This window comes from Phyllobates terribilis, unplaced genomic scaffold, assembly GCF_046119375.1.
Source record: "Phyllobates terribilis strain yellow unplaced genomic scaffold, ASM4611937v1 Scaffold_8__6_contigs__length_399053987, whole genome shotgun sequence".
Taxonomy (NCBI): domain Eukaryota; kingdom Metazoa; phylum Chordata; class Amphibia; order Anura; family Dendrobatidae; genus Phyllobates; species Phyllobates terribilis.
The window spans coordinates 67,745,827-67,767,666 of NW_027362768.1; the positions used below are offsets into that span (position 1 = coordinate 67,745,827).

At 43.8% G+C, this 21,840-nt stretch overlaps 1 protein-coding gene across 3 annotated transcripts in view; it reads right to left on the reverse strand.

Moving 5' to 3' along the window:
- The window catches only part of DDR2 (discoidin domain receptor tyrosine kinase 2), a 1,082,289-nt gene that overhangs the window by 134,207 nt on the left and 926,242 nt on the right, over positions 1–21,840 (reverse strand). For all 3 annotated transcript variants that reach the window (XM_073643022.1, XM_073643023.1, XM_073643021.1), the window contains one exon: positions 739–973. In XM_073643022.1, the coding sequence (XP_073499123.1) occupies positions 739–973 (235 nt within the window). The remainder of the gene's footprint in view (positions 1–738; positions 974–21,840) is intronic.

The window sequence follows — 21,840 nt, forward strand, 5'->3', positions numbered from 1 at the left end:
AGCGGATTGATTAGTTATGGATTGACTTTGCGTTGAATTCCCTGAAATTTTCTGGTCCCAGTGAATTCGAACAATTTTCAAATAGATTCTCAAGGATTGAAAAAAAAAAAACAGCGCCATTATTCATGATCAAAATTCTCAATTTTATGTAAATCTGTATTCAGTGAAGACAGACTTTCTCATCACTGAGATAGGAGATGACAGTGGCTATGGATACAATTCTATGTAGACCAGGGGTGGGGAGCCTCATTCCCGTGGGCTGTTTACGGTCCTTGATAACCTTTTATTCGGCCTCCGTGCAGATTACTGAGGACCAAAGTACTTGTGCTGGCAGCTGTATTTTGATGGCCACTGGCCCATTAATTTCTTCTTGCTCTGTGAACACAGACATGTGCAATGAAAGATTATGTCCTGACAACAGTGCCAGCATCAGGACATTCTTTGTGGGCTGAGTTAGCGCACAATTTGTACGGGTCCCAAAGGATGGTATAAATATCCCTATGGACCTTGGCAGAAAAAAGATTCCCCACCCCTGATGTAGACATATAGAGCTAGAGACAGAGATTCTCCTCCTCTCCCTAATATCTACATAGAATTAAATTCAGGCAGAGAAGCAGATTTCTCTGATAAGATATATTACAAAGTTGCTTATTTTCATGAGTATCATTGATTTTTTAAATTAAAATTAAAACGACAGTTATTCTTTAAAGTTTAAAACTAGAAAAAGGTTTAACTTACCATTAGAATACTTTCCCAAGACATCCATCTAATAGGAAGCACAGCCCGACCCTGAATTCTGTAGTAATCTCCACTGTACAGATTTCGACTCATGCCAAAGTCAGCTATTTTGATTGTGAAATTCCTACCAACCAGGCAGTTCCGTGTTGCAAGATCTCGATGCACAAAATTAAGAGATGAAAGGTATTTCATTCCAGAAGCTATTTGTGCAGCCATATACCTGAGGTCTGAGTAACTGGAAAAAAATTCAATAGAGCTTAATTAGTCAGATGTTTCTTGTGGTAATTCTATTGTTTTAAAAAAAACATTTTTTTTTCAAATCTCTGTGAAGCCAAATGCGCATTCTGGGGGATACATATCGCCCCATGCATATAATTCCCCTCACTGCCTCACATATCCCACCCCCCCCCTCTGTTCAGACTTGTGGGGTTGAACACTTGTCACCATACAGGGTGCCAGTGACAGGGCATCTGCATTTCCCTGCAACTTACCCGCTCGATGTTCCACCGAGAAATTAAAATTTTGTAATGACAGGAACCATCTGGTGACTTGAGAATTCCTCTCGGCATTTCTCATTCAGACCAAGGGTGAATGGTCCGTAACAAAGCGAAACTGTCGCCAGAGCAACTAATAGCATAGGGACTCCAAGGCCCATTTAATAGCAAAGCACTCTTCTCCACTACGGTGTAATTTTTCTTTGCCGGGGTAAGTCAGGAGGGAAACTAAACACAGGTCAGAAAGACTCCCTGAGTTAACAGTGTGGAGTATTGATCGGGCAGAAAGATAAGGACTGGGAGAAATCGTGTCATAAGGATCATCTCCCTCATCAAACCCTCCCCCCCTCCATCTCCATGCAGGATAAAGAATGCTGTGTACTATTGAGTCCTTGTGAAGGAAAAGCCTGTGGTTGTGTATGCATAGAAGTGTGCTGCTAAGTAATCTAATATGTGCTGAATTATGCTACTTAAGAGACTGATGTTACTGGGCCTGCTTTATTAGACTGTACTGTAATGAAGATTGTTGCTGTAATATCACTGAATTGCACTGGCAGTGCTTCAGATTCAATTCCACTGTTATACTGTTGAAAAAGACTCTTGTCAGATGTGTCTGGTCAGCAATTGAATCAATCGTGTGCCTGAGAGAAGCTTCAGCCTATGGTCGCCCTGGGTAATGGTTCCCCCAGGATTTCAATGAACTGATGAAACCTGTCTGAACCTAGCAGCGTGCGTGTAACATTGGTGGCCCATACAGGGAGTCCTGAGTGGGAATTAGCGTGAAGAGGGAGAGGAGGAAAAGTGTCTGGAAAGACACAGCAGCACGGCATCTCAACTCAACTCTGCTACACCAGTTAAAGGGGACCAGCCCTAAAGAAAACTCATTAGCAGCAATGGATGTGGAAATACAAATGGACAGAATTAGTGAGCTGCTTCTTCAGTTACCCTGTGAAGAATTGAGAACAGTAGCAGAACATATAAAGATGTCAGAATCAGAAGAACAGATTTCTAAAGCACACAACCGCAGGCAACTGTTAGCTGCCATTAATGCAAAAATGGATGAGCTGGGGGAGAAAGAAGCTGAAGAAGTCATGGGGACGTTCCTCCATCTAACACAGTTTCTAACCGGGTTGAAACTGGGAGGATGGAGGGGCGGCACCAATTAAAAAAAACAAAAAAAAAACAGCAATCTCCGTCCGCAGATAGAACTACAGGAATTGAAAGAACAACCCAAAGCTCTAACAACAGCCCTGCTGGAATTGACCAACACCTCTAAACGGGTGACAGACTCAGACAGAACCGTTAAACTGCTCGGGTTAGATAAATCAGGAAGACAGTCCAATCTAACACCACAAATCACCATAAGGAAAGAATTCAAGATCCTGGGACAGATTGGAGAGTGTGAACAGAAAGAGAAACTGTCTTATATGAACTTGTTGCACCAGATAGATGCAGGTTTACAGAAAGGCTACCAGCCAGATAACATCATTGAGGGGGTGGTGAAAGCGATCAGCCCAGGACTGAACCTCCGTAGTATGCTAGAAATGAAGAGTCAATTGACTTTGCAACAGCTAAAGATCATTTTAAAAGGGCACTATACAGAAGAGAGTACTTCTGAACTGTTCCACCGACTCATTAACCTCTCACAGAAAAATAATGAATCACCCCAAAATTTCTTGTTCAAAGCAATTGAACTGAAGGAGAGACTGTTGTTTTTATCCAGTGATGTAGAAGCGGAGGAGAAGTTTGATGCTCGACTAGTCTAGGAGAAGTTCTTGAGATCATTGGGATCCGGGATAATCAGCAAAGACATCAAGTTGCTGATGAAACAGTACCTAGAAAATCCTGGACAAAGACTTGATTGAAAAAATGAAGGAGGCCGCTAGTTTGAAGTCAGAGAGTGAACAGAAATTAAAGAAAGGCTCTGCTCCGAAAATCATCAAAATGAGTCAGCTGAAGTTGGAGACCCCCGGTGGCCAGTGCGAAGATCCTCATAGAGACCCTGCAGTGCCACCTCCAAAATGGAACTTTAAATCATCAACAAAGAGAGGACTGCCAGCGCTGAACGGGAGGAAGTAATAGGAGAACTGCGAGCAGAGTTGATTGAGGTGAAAAAGTTGATTAATTCCAGGCCAGAACCGGTTTCCCTCAGACCCGGGAGTGGGTTCCAAAACAGAAGATATCCGGCTTGTGAAGCGTGCCGTTCATCAAATCAGAGTACGGTGTGTGTCCATTGTCTAAGATGTGGTGAGGAAGGACATTATGCCAAGGAAAGCCAATGGTCACAGTCGTTCGGGTTAAGACAGGAGGTTGCCAGTGCGGGGTGACTGGTAACCGTAACATGGAGGAGGCCCAAGAAGCAAATCCAAATCTCACCAAACCCCAGAACGGCGCATGAGGTAAAATGGCTGTGTCAGTACTAGAGATGAGCGTTGTTCTACTCGAACTGTTCGCCAATCTCAAATTCGAGCTGTTTTGGGCGGTGTTCGAGCCGGTCGGCGAACACGAACAATTTGAGAAAAATTCGGCTGTTCGAGGTTATGTTCGATAACTGTTCGTGCACCAAAATCATAACTGGATTTTTTCTCAGTAATGATGAAAATTAATGTTAATACGCAGTTTGAGTGTACAGCGGGGCGGGGGGAGGGGCAGGGGATGGATCTCTGCAGGAACAATGAAGATCTCCATTTTTTTTTCTCTTTCCCGCATTTGCAGTGGGGAGGTGCAATCTGTCAGCCTATCAGCAGCGCACACACGGAGCGAAGTGCTTTTTTTCACACAAGCAAGGGCATGTGTGATTGGCAGTGTATGTCACATGTCCTTGCCTATAAGACCAAGCCATTTTCCCCGTCGCCACCATTTTCTCACTGCTGCAGCTGCGTGTTAGACGGCACCGCTGTTGCTGTGTGCGCTACACCTTGTTAATTTCAAGCCAATTTTCGCACAAATATACAGATAGCTTGGGAGTAGGGAATAGTTGTGATTGCAGTCCTTTTAAGGACTAGGTTACAGCATTTCCTACGACTTTTATCAGGCAGGTCTGTGCTCTTAAATAGATAGATTGTGGGAGTAAAGACTAATTGTAATTGGAGTCCTTTTCAGGACTAGGTTACATCAGTTCCTATCAGTTTTTGCCAGGCAGGTCTGTGCCAGTGCTGTGCAAGTTTTTTTCACAGCATTTGGCTGAATCTAGCAAAGCTAATCCTTTTTGGCCTATTGCAGAGTGTGTTAGTCAGTGGAGTAGCCTATCTGTGTTGCAAGATATACCACCTGTGTATAGAATACCAATTTTTTTACTGCACCTAGTGAAGTAAAATCTTTTGGGCATAGCATCACTCTATTAGTCCATCTATACTGACCTATATCAGGTTGCAAACTGAATATCATTTTTTTCTGCATCTAGCTCTGAAAAAATATTTGGGCTTCTAGCAGTGTGTGGGACTTGGTCTATTAGTCCATCTATACTGACCTCCATCAGGTTGCAAATTAAAAATAATTTTTTTCTTCATTTAGCTCTGAAAAAATATTTGGGCTTCTAGCAGTGTGTGGGACTTGTTCTATTAGTCCTTCTATACTGACCTCCAGCAGGTTGCAAATTGAATATAATTTTTTTCTGCATCTAGCTCTGAAAAAATATTTGGGCTTCTAGCGGTGTGTGGGACATGGTCTATTAGTCCATCTATACTGACCTCCATCAGGTTGCAAATTAAAAATAATTTTTTTCTGCATCTAGCTCTGAAAAAATATTTGGGCTTCTAGCAGTGTGTGGGACTTGGTCTATTAGTCCATCTATACTGACCTCCATCAGGTTGCAAATTAAAAATAATTTTTTTCTGCATCTAGCTCTGAAAAAATATTTGGGCTTCTAGCAGTGTGTGGGACTTGGTCTATTAGTCCATCTATACTGACCTCCATCAGGTTGCAAATTGAATAAAAAAATTTTCTGCATCTAGCTCTGAAAAAATATTTGGGCTTCTAGCGGTGTGTGGGACTTGGTCTATTAGTCCATCTATACTGACCTCCATCAGGTTGCAAATTAAAAATAATTTTTTTCTGCATCTAGCTCTGAAAAAATATTTGGGCTTCTAGCAGTGTGTGGGACTGGGTCTATTAGTCCATCTATACTGACCTCCATCAGGTTGCAAATTAAAAATAATTTTTTTCTTCATTTAGCTCTGAAAAAATATTTGGTCTTCTAGCAGTGTGTGGGACTTGTTCTATTAGTCCTTCTATACTGACGTCCAGCAGGTTGCAAATTGAAAATAATTTTTTTCTGCATCTAGCTCTGAAAAAATATTTGGGCTTCTAGCGGTGTGTGGGACTTGGTCTATTAGTCCATCTATACTGACCTCCATCAGGTTGCAAATTAAAAATAATTTTTTTCTGCATCTAGCTCTGAAAAAATATTTGGGCTTCTAGCAGTGTGTGGGACTTGGTCTATTAGTCCATCTATACTGACCTCCATCAGGTTGCAAATTAAAAATAATTTTTTTCTGCATCTAGCTCTGAAAAAATATTTGGGCTTCTAGCAGTGTGTGGGACTTGGTCTATTAGTCCATCTATACTGACCTCCATCAGGTTGCAAATTGAATAAAAAAATTTTCTGCATCTAGCTCTGAAAAAATATTTGGGCTTCTAGCGGTGTGTGGGACTTGGTCTATTAGTCCATCTATACTGACCTCCATCAGGTTGCAAATTAAAAATAATTTTTTTCTGCATCTAACCCAGCCAATAGTTTTGGCCTAATACCACAGTTTGGCCACTCAGCTCTGCTCGGTTACCATCCATTGTTTTTTTGTGCAAACAACTCCAGAGTTGTGAATTAGTTAACCACCAAAATGAGTGGAAAAAGGCCTGCTGCTGGTGGAAAGGGGAATAGGCGTGTTGGGAAGGGGAAAAAAGGTTGTGTCCGTGGGGTAGGTGCAGAAGAAAGACCATCTTCCAGCCAAACTAAAATGTCTACTTCTTTTAGCGGACAATGTGATAAGATCCCTTTCTTACGGCCACGCCAATCGCTACAAATTCCAGATGAGGCACAAAAACAGCAGGTGCTTCAACGGATATCAAGTGCTCCTTTAAGTGGGCTCTCCTCCACATCAACTTCAACATCACAAATACTCCAGTCCTCAAAGGTGTCACCCAAATCGCACTTGCTTCCTCACAGCTCCCAAATCTCCAGCTGCCCGTCTGAGTATGAGGTAGAACAGATGGTTGAGTCTGCAGAGCTGTTTACTCATACTATAGCCTGGGAATCAGAGGTCGACTCCAGCGCTTCTGTGAATCCAGACGAGGAAATGATCTGCACTGATGCCCAGAATCTTTATGAGTCGGATCCAGGACCAGACGCAGAAGGTTCTGACCATAATGTAGACCCTCATTCCCAAACTGTAACTCCTGTTGGTGGAGACAATGAGGAAGACGATGATAAGACTCAAATACCTGATTGGAGCGACAACTTTAGTTTTTTGTCAGGGCAGGAACAGGTTGGCTCTGAGGACGACGGGTGTGATAACGCACAGGATGATGATGATGAGGTCGGAGATCCCACTTACTGTCAACCCACAGTCAGCCAAGAGATGAGGTCAGCAGAGGAGGTGGAGGAAGTAGAGGAGGAGGAGTTGTATGCGGAAGGGCTAACATCTGCAAGGTCCAGACGGTCGGCAGCACCAGGGCGGCAGGCATGTGAGGGTGGGGGAGATGATTTTACCAGGGCGCATGGTAGCAGCCAAACTAGTGAGGAAGGTGCAGGAGCCCAGGAAGAAGTGGAGGACGAACTGATGGAAGACTCATCAGATGAGGGAGACCTTGATCACATTTCTGTTGTGCGAGGTTGGGGGGAGAGGACAGAGGAAGGAAGCATGATTGTTACCTCGCCACCAACACAACAGGGACTTGGTGCTCCTGGATGCGCAACACACATGAGTGCCTTCTTGCTGCACTACCTGCAACATGACCCTCGAATTGTGAGAATTAGAAATAATCCTGACTACTGGGTTGCCACACTGTTAGATCCCCGGTACAAAAGTAAATTTGCAGAAATTATTCCTGCCATAGAAAGGGATGCACGCATGCAGGAGTATCAGCAGAGACTGTTGCAGAATCTTACATGTGCTTTTCCACAAAATACCAGTGGTGCACGTAGTGAATCTCACAGTTCCAACTTGCCAACCGTGGGACCGTCAAGTGTTCAGCACTCAAACCGTAACAGAACCACAGTATCTGCTGGTAACATCAATTTTGCGGAATCATTTCACCACTTTTTTAGCCCATCCTTTGCAAGGCCACAGGAGACAAGAAGTCTGACACATAGTCAACGCCTAGAGACGATGGTACAGGAGTATCTCCAAGTAAACATTGAAGCCACGACTGTGTCACTGGACCCTTGCTCTTTTTGGGCTTCCAATCTGGATAAATGGCCGGAGCTAGCCACTTACGCCTTGGAGATCTTGTCATGCCCCGCAGCCAGCGTTCTGTCTGAACGTGTGTTCAGCGCTGCTGGTGGTGTGCTGACAGATAAGCGCACGCGGCTCTCCACTGATAATGTAGACAGACTCACGTTCATAAAGAAGAACAAATCATGGATCCGAAACGACTTTTCTACCCCTGTGTCATCCTGGGGAGAGTAAAAGCTTGATGATTGGTTAAAATCACCCTACCAACCGTTTTAAGCTTTCAAATTACTAATCATGTTTATCTGTATCTTGACTGGAAAATAATTTGGGCTTTGTAGCAGTGTACAGCACTGATCCTATTAGGCCATCTATAATAAGCTTCACCAGATTTAAAATTAAAAATAATTTTTAGCTGCATCTAGCCCGGAAAATAATTTTGGGGCTCCGAGATGCGCAAGACACATAAGTGCCTTCTTGCTGCACTACCTGCAGCATGACCCTCATATTGTCAGAATTCGAAGTAATCATGACTACTGGGTTGCCACACTCTTAGATCCCCCAAACTTTTCGATCAACCTTTTCATTTTAATAAAGACCAAAAAAATGGTCATTTTTGAAATTATAAGCATTAGCAGGTTGTTAGAAACTGAAATCAAACAGTTTTCAACTCAAAACTTTATTCTAGGTGATGTTACATTTTCACATAGGACCCCTTGTTCGAAAGGAGCTTCTGAACTCTCTCGTCCATTGAATTTGTCAGGTTTTGGATGGTTTCTGCTTCAATTGTTTTGCATGAGGACAGAATACCCTCTCAGAGCTGTTGCTTAGATGTGAACTGCCTCCCGCCATCATAGACACTCCTTTTAATGATGCTCCAAAGGTTCTGAATGGGGTAGAGGTCAGGGGAGCATGGGGGTCACACCATAAGTTTGTCCCCTTTTATGCCCATATCAGCCAGAGATGCAGATGTTTTATGTGCAGCATGAGATGGTGCATTATCATGCAGAAAAATGATCTTGCTGTGAAATACACGGTTCTTCTTCTTGAACCATGGCAGGAAGTGCTGTTTGAGAAAATCCACATACATTATGGAGTTCATCTTTAGCGCCTTCAGGGATCCTAAAGGGGCCGACAATCTCTCTCCCCATGATTCCAGCCCAAAACATTACTCCACCTCCTCCTTGTTGGCGCTGTAGCCGTGTTTGCGTGGGGTGTCCATCAACCAGCCATCCTCCACTCCATTCATCTGGACCATCGAGCGCTGCACGGCACTCATCCGTGAACAAAACAGTTTTGAAATCAGTCTTCATGTAATGTTTGGCCCACTGGAGCCGTTTCTGCTTGTGTGAAGTGGATAGAGGAGGTCGACAGGATGGCGTATGCACAGCTGCAAACCTCTGAAGGACCCTGCATCTTGTTGTTCGGGGGACGTTGGAGGCACAAGCAGCTTCAAAAACTTGTCTGCTGCTATGACAAGGCTTTTTTGCCGCTGCACTTTCAACCTGACGTAATTGCCTGTAGGAAAGAGTCCTCAATTTGCCCTTATCAGCACGCACACGTGTGTACTGTGAATCAGCTACATACTTTTTGATTGCCAAGACACTTCATCCTGATCATCGCACAATGTTGATTGTAGTCATGCCTTGACCTAAACACTCCACAATTTGTTGCTTCTCAGCAGCCGACACATCCTTTTTCTTTCCCATTTTGGCAGAAAATGTAGGCTGCTTAATAATGTGAGAGAGCCTTCTTAAGTAGTCTTGCCTTTCATTGGACACACCTGCCAAACTAATTAGCACAGGTGTCTGCAATTGCTTACAGTGATATAAAGAGCCCTGACACACATCACCATCAATGAGTTTAACTGACAAACAAACAAATTCTTCCCTTATCACTCCTAAACACTTTTTGCATAATAATTTGGAACGCGGTGTACATGTGCTTTTCCACAAAACACCAGTGGTTCACGTAGTGAATCTTACAGTTCTAACTTGCCAACCGTGGTCTGTATGGAATTGTTCAATAAAGGGCCCAAAATTAAGATAACATAGATGGGAGAGGTCTCTATGAATAGGAATTCCTAAGTATTTGATACCCTGTGAGGGCCAGGCAAAGGGAAAGTTGGACTGGATGGAATCCTATATGGATTTAGGGAGGGAGACATCGAGGGCCTCAGACTTCGCTGCATTGATTTTAAAATTTTACCATGTAACAAAGTGATCTATTTCAGCCATAACAGCAGGGATGGATATATGTGATTGAGTGATATATACTAGGACATCATCAGCAAATAGAGAGCACTTGTACTCGGTGCCTCCCACCTCAATCCACCTAATATTGGGGTTATGGCGAATTGATGAGAGCAGGTGCTCCGTCACTAGGATGTATAAGAGAGGGGACAGAGGACATCCCTGCCTTGTCCCATTGGTGATTGTGAAAGGTGATGAAAATGTTCTGACGCACCCCCTGGGCCTTGGGACACCCGGAGCCGGACCCTTTTTGGTGGATGCTGGTGGTTGTAGTCTTCGTGGCGGCGATCCGGTTCCGTGGCTCAGGGCGGTCAAACCAGTGGCGGAACTATTTATGTGGTTTTGATGTTTAAATGTCCGACAACGCCACCCGTGGATTGCGGTCAGAGTGAACCGCCGCTACAGGGCAGACCGCTAAGGCTGGTGTTGTGGGTGCAGCAGAGCGTAGCATAACTCCCCACGGGAGGAGTATAGCCTCAGGGCAGTGTATGCGGAGGATGGGGGTGATGGTGCAGGGCAGCAGCAGTAACGACACGGAGTCAGTGATGCAGTTCAGGGCCTTTACTCACAGTTCTTATTATCCAGACCACGTCTGCAGGTAACGGCTGCCCACGTCGTACTGTGCTCACCAGGTGAGGGGCTCAGACAACTCCCAGATAACTTTGGAGCGCTTCACAGGACCCCCTTTGTGTGTCCTTTGTCTGGCCTTTCTTACCAACACTTCTGTCCGGCTGCCTCGGGCCTCCTCTTGGTAAACTTGGCGCCAGTTTCCCTGACCCTATGTGGTGCCTTCCTAGCGGGTGGAGCAAGGGGCTGCGCCACATAAAATGTCAGAGCTTCCGGTTTCTAGCTGAGGGTCGTTTCCTGCCTCCACTAGTTCGGGGACCGGTCTCCACCTTTGGCCTGACCCCTCCACGCAGGTGGATTCGGGCGTGCGGTGGCGACTCGCCCGTCCGCACCCCTGGGATCCCTTCATTCCTCGTTCCTGGAGCCTTCTCCGCTCCTCTTCCTTCCTTCTCCCTCTTGCAGGCCTGGGCCTCTGTTACTAGGCCCGCCTCCGGAGCAGAGCTCATGCAGAGCCCCTGCTCCCTGCCACTTCTGCTCAGACTTCTCTGCACTGAACTAAGATGGTGCCCACCTTTTATACTCCCTTCTCAATGCACCCAGGAACTGCTTCCTCCCTGCTCCTGCACTGCAGGGTTCCCCTTCCTCAGTGTTCCCTCCCCCCACTCCAGCCAGGGACAGGGACTGTCGTGCCCATCTCAGGGGCATATTGGTCGCCCTGCCCCACGGCAATGTGGTGTAATGCATGCAGGTGTCGGGTCCTGATCCACACTCCATCCTTATCTGAGAGTGAGATATCACACCTCTGGGTGAGGTGCAATACGTCTGTAGCAACCGAGCCCTCGGTGCTACAGTTCCATTTATCTTCAGCCTAGGTGACGTATTGTGATACAGGGCCGTGATTTTGGCTATAAAAGGGTCCCCTAGACCCCTACCCCAAGCTTTTTAAGAGAATCATATATGGCGTGCCAGGAGACTCTATGGAATGCTTTCTCAGCATCCAACGAGAGTATCTACTTACAAATTTTTAACTGCATCTAGCCCAGGAAATACTTTGTGCCTAGTAGCAGTGTCTGCTAGTCAGCGGATTATCCCGGCTGTTAAGCAAGCTACACCACCTGTAGTTTGGATACTTAATTTTTTCAAAGGAAATGCTTCGGGACCACGGGATACTTAGTGAAGAGCATCAGGAGGCACCCCAAGGCATAGGGGCTGGGACTGGCACTAGGATGCCTTGCGGTGGACAGCCGAGCTCGATCCTTATAAAAGCTTTTTAACTGCAGCAGCTTTAGTGGACGCTACTGGAGCTGGAATTACGCGGCTGCTGGCATGAGACTTGCCCTCCAATAGATCCTTGTAAATGGATTTAAAGTGTATTCATTCAAATTAGAGGGACAATTTAAATTAAAAAGCTTAGAGCTGCCTCCACCACAGGGGGGCTCTCTCGACCCACCAGCGGACAGGCACCAGTATTGGGAGAGGGGGGCTGGCCGTCAGGGTTCACCGCGGCTCTGGCACAAACCCGGCGACACGGAGGTGGCACGGGCAGGAGCGGACTGGCCGTCTCGGCTTCTCACTTTTTGGATTTTAGAAGGGCATGACATGCCTATATCTGTGTCTCCCCCTCCTTTTACTCCTCCACCTCTTTTCTTTTCGCATGACTATATGTACTTGTCACTTTTCCATGTGTTAGTTGTGTCTTCTGAGCAGTTTGTCAGCTTTTGGACACCTTTGAAGGTGTTTTCTATGTGTTTCTATGTGTTTTTGTTTGCCTGCCATTGGTTTTAACGGTGTTCGAAGGTGTTCGACGAACAGTTCGACGAACAGTTCGGCGAACACACGGTGTTCGACGAACCTAACCGAACTCGAACACTACGGGGGTGGCTCAACACTAGTCAGTACTATCTCCAAGTGTGTTCCTGTCTACAACAGCTGCAAGAGAGACAGGGGCATCAGTTACTTAATGCCCAGTGCGGAAGTCAAACGATGTACTCCTGGGAGGAGGATTCCTCGGTCAGTAAAGATAGCCTCATCAGCCTAATCGGTGAAAGGTGCTTTATACAGTGCCAGCTAGATGGACTACTGGTAAAATCACTGTGGGACACAAGAGCCCAAGCGAGCCTTTTAAATGAAATATGGAGAAGACGCTACCTGCCACAGACCTGCCTTCGGTCACTAAAAGAACTCTTAGGACCAGTGAAACTCCATGGCAAAGCTGTCAGCCAGACCGAAATCCCTTTCATACCCTGGATGGAAGTGACTTTCCAACTGAGGACCATGAAGAACAGCAACAACATTGAGCTTTTGGTACCTTTTCTCGTGACCAGTGATCAGAACGTGGCAGAGGATTCTATCCTGGGTTATAATGTAATCAGTGAGGTCATCACGAAACACAAGTCAGGGACGCTGGTGGTGGATGCAATTGCCACATCACTTGCCATAACCAACACCGTGGCGTAAAATGTGATTCATAGAGTAAATAAAGCACAGAATACAATGAACCTAAAAGAAGTCAAGGTAGAAATAATCATTCCTGCAAACCAAATGGTAGGGGTGAGGTGTGGAGTCCGGGTAGGATTGGGAAGAAAAGTCCAGAAAAGACTGTCCGCTTCAAAAGACTCCACAGAACTTCCGGAAGGCCTAGTTCAAGGTGAGACTTTGCTTACGATTCCTACTGGTGGGTTTGCTAGAGTGACAGTACCGGTGATGAATACTACAAAACATGAAATTACACTGGATGCAAAGACTGTGTTAGGTCACATTGAAACCGTTAAAATGGTATATCTAGCCAGTGTGAGACCAGCCCAGGGGTCTACAGTGAATTCAGTCTCCCCACCAAGGAACAGGAGTTGTCCAGGGGAAGAAATTGCATGACCCACCTCTGGGTCCTGGGATCCCCCACCTCAGGGTCCTGGGATCCCCCAGTATCCCTGGAACACTTTTGTGCTGAAGATACAGCGATAGCAAAACAGATGCTGAGAGAAGAGTGTCATGCATTCTCTAAAGATGACTTTGATATAGGCTGTATCCCATTGTTGCAATTGAAAATCAATTTGAAAGACACAACCCCAGTAACCAGAAGTTACATGTATGTGCCGAAACCATTACATCGTGAAGTGAAAGAGTATTTACAAGATCTAATCAACAGAGGTTGCGTCCAAAAGTCGTCTTATTCCTCTCCTATTGTTTGTGTTAGGAAGAAGGATGGTACGTTGAGCCTCTGCTGTGATTACTGGGAACTAAACCGAAAATCAGTACCAGATCGCCACCCAATGCCAAAGATTCAAGATATGCTGGATAGCCTATCAGGAAGTACCTGGTTCTCTGTCCTCGATCAGGGTAAAGCATACCATCAAGGATTTGTTGAAGAGTACAGTAGACCCTTGACAGCATTCATCACACCGTGGGGGTTATGAGTGGATCCACATGCAGTTTGGGCTCAGTTCAGCTCCAGCAGAATTTCAGAGGAGCATGGAGACCTTTTTGGAAGGATTGAGGGATGACATCTGCCAGCCGTACTTGGATGACAATGTGGTACATAATGTAATGTTTTTGAATTCCAGGGTGAATTGTTCCTGCAGCAGTTTGGCACCGCGATGGGGACTCGGGTCGGGCCAAGTTTCGCTAATCTTTTTATGGGGCAATTCGAGTCCTCATCGCCCATCAGCCAAACACCATATAAGGAACACATATTGCTATACAGGCGCTATATAGATGATTTAATCATCTTCTGGAAGGGCACAGAAAAACAAGCTATTTCTCTTATAGAGGAACTTAACAAAAATAGTTGGGGTATTTCATTCACATATAACATGGATAAAGAAAAAAATCCATTATCTGGACCTGGAAATCAGTCACTCTAATAATAAAATTATAACTAAAACCTTTTTTAAAAAAACGGATTCTAATGGATTTTTGGACTTTCGGAGCGCACATTATCCAAAATGGAAGCAGAACATACCGTTCAGCCAATACCTGCGCATCCGAAAGAACAATACGAAAGACCAAGATTATGTGGAACAATCCAAAATTCTGACTAAAAAAATTCTTGGATAAAAAAATACCCCAAAAAATTGATAGCAGAAGCCTATGAAACCAACCTGAAAAAAACTCAAAATGAATGTCTGTATGAAAAACTCACAGAAAAACAACAGTGCTCTGTTATAGACAATGAACAAACAAATACGTATAAAAAGAGAGATAAAGAAAATAATACAAGATGGCAATATAATTTTATTACTGCTTTTAATCAGGGAAGTATGAAAGTAAGACAGATTTTAAAAAAGTATTGGTACAGAATCCTGGTATCACATTCCGGAGGGGGGTTACTATTGGGAACATTATTGCGCCTAGTGTCTTAGGGAAACCCCTCTCTCCCTTAAGACCAAAAAAGACTCCTATACAAAATCCCCTTGGAGTTTTTAGATGTGGATCAAAAAAATGTCATTGCTGCAATATCATTAGTCACAAACAAAAATGTATCACATCAAGAAGCACAGGAGAGACAATAAATATAAACCAGCACCCTACTTGTGAGAGTGATCACGTTATCTACGTGATCAATTGTTCCTGTGGTCTTCAATACGTGGGCCGCACTACACAGACACTGCGGTCGCGTATGAATGGCCACAGACACAACACCAAAAAAGGTTTTTTAAAACACAGTTTGTCCAGACACCTTTTAGTTAAACACCACAAACAATTTGACATAAAGGTAACTCCTGTTGAACAAATACCACAGAATGACATAAATAGGATCCAGAAACTAAACAGAAAAGAGTCTTATTGGATCTTTAGATTGAAAACCCTATATCCAGATGGTCTTAATGATATAGTGGAAAATGTGTGAGGGGGAAAAAGAAGAGGAAAAAAGGAGAAAAAAAAAAAGTGTATATTTAATAATGTACAGCCCTATTTACCAATACTGGAAAAAAAATATATTTGTTTTATTGTAAGATCTCATTTCTGTAAAAATAACTGTTATATTTTATGATTTTTTTTATATACTAGACTAACAATTATGTATTTTTATGATCAGTACTATGTAATTTATTTATTATTATTATTTTTTTTCTATATCTATAAATATATATATAACCATCACCAGGTATATTTTAATCACAACTATGTATTCTAAAATTACTATTATATATCCCTTTCTCTTTCTATATATATAAGGAGGGGAAAGTGAAGGAAATGATAAGAGAAAGGAATTTTATTATATATATGTTCATTCTAATATCAAAAAATATACCATTCTAGTACACAGAATGGTGATAGAATGTAATGCTGAACAACTACCTACTCTCCTAACTTAATTGGGGTGTGGTGTCAATCCTAATCAATTCAACCAAGTCAAGGAAAGGATGAAAAAAATAAATAAATAAATAAAAACACGACATCTTAAGCATAACCAGTCTATAAAGATTGTCTTCCCTTAAAGTCCTACAAGTGCATATTATACCTGATGAAGGCCGTTGCTGGCAGAAACGCGTTGTTTGTTCTTAATATAGTGTCCGAATAAATCTGATTTTGAGAAAAAGAATTCATCTGTAACGATCCTTATCCTCTGGAAGCGCAGAAAAAGGGAAATCTTCTCTCTACTACAATGTGGTACATAACAAAACCTTCCGGGAGCATTTTGAACACGTGAGGACCGTATTACAGCGGTATCAACAACACGGAGATAAGTTGACCCCAAAGAAGAGTGAACTGTTGAAATAGAAAGTCCGATTTATAGGGAAAATTTGTCTAGAGAAGGATATTCCATGGACCCAGCAGAAATCACTCCGGTACTGGCCTTAAAAGATAAGCGGCCCTCTACTGTCAGGGAGTTGAGGGAGATCTTAGGATTCCTCTCCTACTATCGTACTTATGTTCGTAAATTCTCCAGGATTGCCGACCCGCTATACCTCCTCTTGAGGGGGACGACAGAGTCAACAACACCCACGGAGAAAAAGAAGAATGCGAGTAGTACCGGGCTTAAAAGAAACAACACCGTCTCATCGCAACAGCCCATTCTCTGGACAGCAGACCAACAGGAGGTATTGGAAGAACTAGTAGACTACCCAGTAAAACCACCCATCTTGGGATATCCTGATTTCAACTTACCATTTGTTCTTCATTGTGACGCTTCTCAAGTTGGACTGGGAGCTGCCCTGTATCTGCATCAAGATGGAAAAATGAGAGTCATCGGTTACGGTTCTAGAATGTTGACAGACGCCAAGAAGAATTATCATCTATATTCCAGAAAATTTGAGTTTCTGGCATTGAAATAGGCTATCTGTGAACGATTTAGAGATTATCTCTACTACAGCAAAGAGTTTGAGGTATACACTGACAACAACCCTTTGACCTATGTCCTCACTACAGCCAAACTGAATGCAATGGGTCAGAAATGGGTCGCTGAACTAGCGGACTTCAATTTCAGTATCAAGTACAGGCCAGGAAAATGCCATGTGGATGCTGATGGATTGTTGCGAATGCCACTAGAGCCTGAGGAGTTCATGCAAGAATGCTCAGAGGAAGTCAGTCTGGAAGCAATTGAGAGCATTACCCAAGCAATGCAAACTTATCAAGAGGAAGACACACCATTGTGGTGTCCATTGACGGTGAAAACCACCATAAAAGCGAGAGAACAAGAACACCCCTGTCCATTCAGCCTCTACCAAAAGAAAAAATCCATAGAGCACAACGGGAAGATCAGATAGTTGGTAGAATACTACTTTATGTGGACCTAAATCGGTTTCCAAGCAAACGGGAGAGAGAATGAGTCACCAGCAGTATCTTTTTTGGTTAAAGAATGGACGAAGCTCTACCTCAGTGAAGATGGCATCCTGTATCGTAAAGGAGGACAAAACAGGCAGTTGGTACTAACAGAGTATTCCGTAGGTTGGTCTTCAAATAACTCCATGAAAACATGGGACACCTGGGAGTGGAAAGGACAACCAACTAGATCCGTGAACGTTTCTTCTGGCCGTACATGCACAGAGAGATATTGAGAGGTACGTAACCAGGGAGTTTGGGTGTCTGACAGATAAACATCCCAACACATAAACCCAGGCACCTATGGGCAACATCCAAACTACGTATCGGTTTGAGATGGTCTCAACAGACAACAGACAAGTTTGGTTACAAATACATCTTGGTGGTGATGGACCATTTCACTCAATTTGCCCAAGCATATGCTACCATTAATAAAGCTGGTCAAACAGCTGCAGAGAAGATCTTCAATGATTTGCTTTGAGGTTTGGGTTCCCTACAAGGTTATACCATGACCAAGGAAGAGAATTTGAGATCCAGCTCTTTGCCATGCTAGGAAAGTACTGCAGAATTCAGAGATCCCACACAACGCCCCATCGACCAGAGGGTAATGGATAAGTGGAACGTTTTAACCGGATATTATTGTTGATGTTGCGCACTTTAACAGCTGACGAGAAGAAAGACTGGAAGAGTTCACTGTCAAAAGTGGTACATGCCTATTACTGTACAAAGAGCCATGCAAAGGGGTTATTCACCCTTCTTTCTATTCCATGTATGATCGCCAAGACTGCCAATCAACATCATGTTCGATACTCCGATGTCAGAGACTTAAATAATGTATCCAGAGTACGTTCAGAAATGGAAGGAACAGATGTCAGAGGCATACAACATAGCATCCAAAGTGGTTACGCAAGGAGAGAGCAAGAGTAAGGAGTACAATGATCGAAAATGTTATCGAGCAGAATTGGCACCGGGGAGCCGGGTGCTAGGTGGTTCAGGAAAACTTTGTTCGTACTGGGAAGACAAGGTGTATGTGGTCGCAAACAGGAAAGCCGATGACAGTCCAGTGTATGAAATCCGATTGGAAAGAGGGGACAAGAAAACCAGAACAGTCCATCGGAATTTATTACTACCCTGTGATTATCTACCACCACAAAAAGACTTCCCAGAAGCAGACCGACATTGACTAAGAGACCACCACAAAAATAGAAGCTCTGGAGGTGGATAGCGACTTTGAAAGTTCCGATGAAGAAGTTGGCCCCAATTAGTCAGGTGCTTTGCTGCCATTTACCTGATCATGCTAGTGGTGGTCAGGCTGCTAGTTTTGCTATACCTGCTGATGCTGGCCTGGCAAGTGGTGCAAATGGCCTTTTTGGGGTTATCTGCAGAGTCTTTAAAAAACAGACTCGGGAAGACAAGAAGACCTCCTTAGTAACATAGTTTTTAAGGTTGAAGAAAGACTATGTCCATCTAGTTAAACCCATAACCTAACATGTTGATCCTGAGGAAGGCAAAAAAAAAAACATGTGGCAAACACTAAGCTCCACATTGGGGAAAAAATGCCTTCCTGACTCCATACGACAATCAGACTATTTCCCTGGATCAACGCCCTATCAAGGAATCTAGTATATTTAACCTGTAATATTATACTTTAAGAAAGGCATCTATGCACTTCTTAAATTTTAGTAGTGAATCACTTATTACAACATCATGCGGCAAAGAGTTCCATAGTCTCACTGCTCTTACAGTAAAGAATCCGTGTCTGTGATTATGAATAAACCTTCTTTCCTCCAGACGTAGAAGATGTCCCCATTGTCCCCGTCTCAGGCCTCAGAGTAAAAAGATCAGTAAAAAGGTCTTTGTACTGTCCCCTCATATATTTCTACATAGTAATAAGATCACCCCTAAGCCTTCGTTTTTCCACAGTAAATAACCCCAAGTGTAATAACCTGTCTTGGTATTGCAGACCCCCCAGTCCTCTAATAACCTTTGTAGCTCTTCTCTGCACCCGTTCTAGTTCAGCTATGTCTTTCTTATACACTGGAGACCAGAACTGTACACAGTATTCTAAGTGTGGTCGCACTAGTGACTTGGATAGAGGTAAAATTATGTTCTCCTTATGAGCATCTATGCCTCTTTTAATGCATCCCATCCCTAACAGTTGTACTGGCAACTTCCATCGTGTTGGTGTTAAGGAGAATGCTTTCCCGCTTTGCGTCTTCAGCCACCACAGTGCTACTTCCTGCATGTTGTGGTACTACGCCTCCCTCCCCTTGTGTGCTGCTGTCCTCGCTCTGCATGTCTCCTTACCAGGTTGGGTCAGTTACTATATCATCCACCGACTTGTCTTCCACTTCCGCACCCTGGTCCTCCTCCTAACTTTCTGGCAATTGTGTCTCATCATCATCCACCTCTTGCGACAGTAATTGCCCTTTCCCACCGTTGCCTTCATGTGACCGTGGCTGCTCAAATATTTGGGCATCGCTACACGCTTTCTCCTCTTTACTAGCTCGAAGTTGGCTGGGTGAGATGCCCTAATCTATAAATTGAAAAGCTCTTCTGAGTGTCCAAGTGTGGCATCAGTTGTCTCCAGGCACTCGGTATGGTGGGAGGGAGGAAGATCAGGGTGAGGAATATGCAGTCCAGACTCACGGCTGCTGAGACTTGACCGTGTGGAAGACAGGGTGGTGGTGGTAAAGTAACAGTGATTGGAAGCATTATCTGCTATCCAACCAACAACCTTTTGACACTGCTCAGTGTTCAATATTGGTGTTCTGCGGTCCCCTAGTGATTGGGACTGGAAGGTCGAGCGGCAAGATGTAGGTGTTTGTTGTGGCACAATTTCATCTTGCCCACGGCCTCGGCCTCTGCATGCATCATCACCATTTCATCCACTTCCCCATCCCTGGCCACGCACCTTGCCCATTTTAAATGGAGGACAATATTTTCCACGTTCACTAAAAATGGCTGGATTTGAACCGCAGTTATATATGTGATATATCTTATGGAAAACCACGGTTTTAAATAGCGGGCCTGTAGGATGCTATTCTTCACAGCAACCTCATGTGAATAACTTCACTGAAACACTACAACAAAATGCAAATGGAGGACAGAAATGGATGAATTTGTACCGCAGTTATATGCGATACGTCTGATGGAAAACCACGGTTGGAAATAGCGGGTTTGCAGGTTACTGTTCTTCACAGCGACCTCAGGTGAATAGCTTCACTGACATACTGCAACAAAATGTAAATGGAGGCCAGAAATGGCTGAATTTGGACTACAATTATATGTGATACGTCTGACGGACAACCACGATTTTAAATAGCAGGCCTGTAAGATATTATTCTTCACAGCGACCACGTGTGAATAGATTTACTGACACACTGCAACAAACTGTAAATGAAGGCCAATATTTTCCACGTTCACTACAAATTTTTGGATTTTTATCACTGTAATATGGAAAAGATCTGGCTGTATTCTGCAGTGATAACAAGCAAATGGAGCAGAAAAATGGTATACTCTGGATTGATTTTTAAGCAAATAATCAGGATTAAAATAAAAAAATTACCCCTGGCCCGTGATATCTGGGGCTATGTCTACAAATATCTGTAATAGCAGGATCAGTCACAATGTGCGATGGACCTTCTTGTGCTGTATGTACTGCAGTCTGCCACAAAACCTGCCTGCTTGTTTAACTCCTGCTATCACCACTCAATATATGCAGATGGATTAGTTCTCTGAAGGACTGTTAGTTCAGATGGATATATAGATATGATGTGGAATACTGTTACTAACTCTAAACCATCAAATCTCTGCCTGACTCAGCAGCAGCTCTCCTTACTCTGCCTGTTTCTGTTGTAGACTGTGACAAGCCTAGCATCACCGGGTCTTAAATAGACCTGATGACGCTATGCGACCAGTCAATCACTGTAATGCCATAACCAACATGGCTACGGCATTAGGGTGCGTGGCAAACAATCCTTGCATGTTCACTGGCTCTCTAAAGAGCGCCAAACATGCAGGACGGGGACCCAAGCTCCCGCCAGAGCAACCTGGAAATACTCACTGAGCACCGAGCTTGTCGAGCACAGTGATGCTCGGGCGAGAACCCAGTAGTTGCGAGCACATTCGCTCATCACTAGACTTTATCAAATACTGCTGTATTAATCCAGATTTTTTTGCAAGCTGCAAAATATTATATTCCTTTTAAATATATTCACACTTGCTCGCTGACCAATAGCAACGTTATACCGTCAGTGGGCAAAAAAATTGGTCATCAGACGTGATCAAATACTGCGGTATTAATCCTGATTTCTTTTACAAGCTTTAAAATATTATACTGCATTTAAAGTTCGCTACTTCTGTGTCAAAAATATATTCACACTTGTTCACTGACTAATAGCATCGCTACACCAAGACTGGGCAAAAAAAATTGTCATCAGACGTAATGAAAGACTGCAGTATTAATCCTGTTTTTTTTTGCAAGCTGCAAAATATTATAGTCTATTTAAAATGGTTAAGGTGCATGGGAATGGACGGGAAAGTGTACATGATGGTGATGGCACATGCAGAGGCCGAGGGCATGGGCAAAATGAAACAGTGCCTGCAGAGGGAGCACAAACTCTTACATCGTGTCGA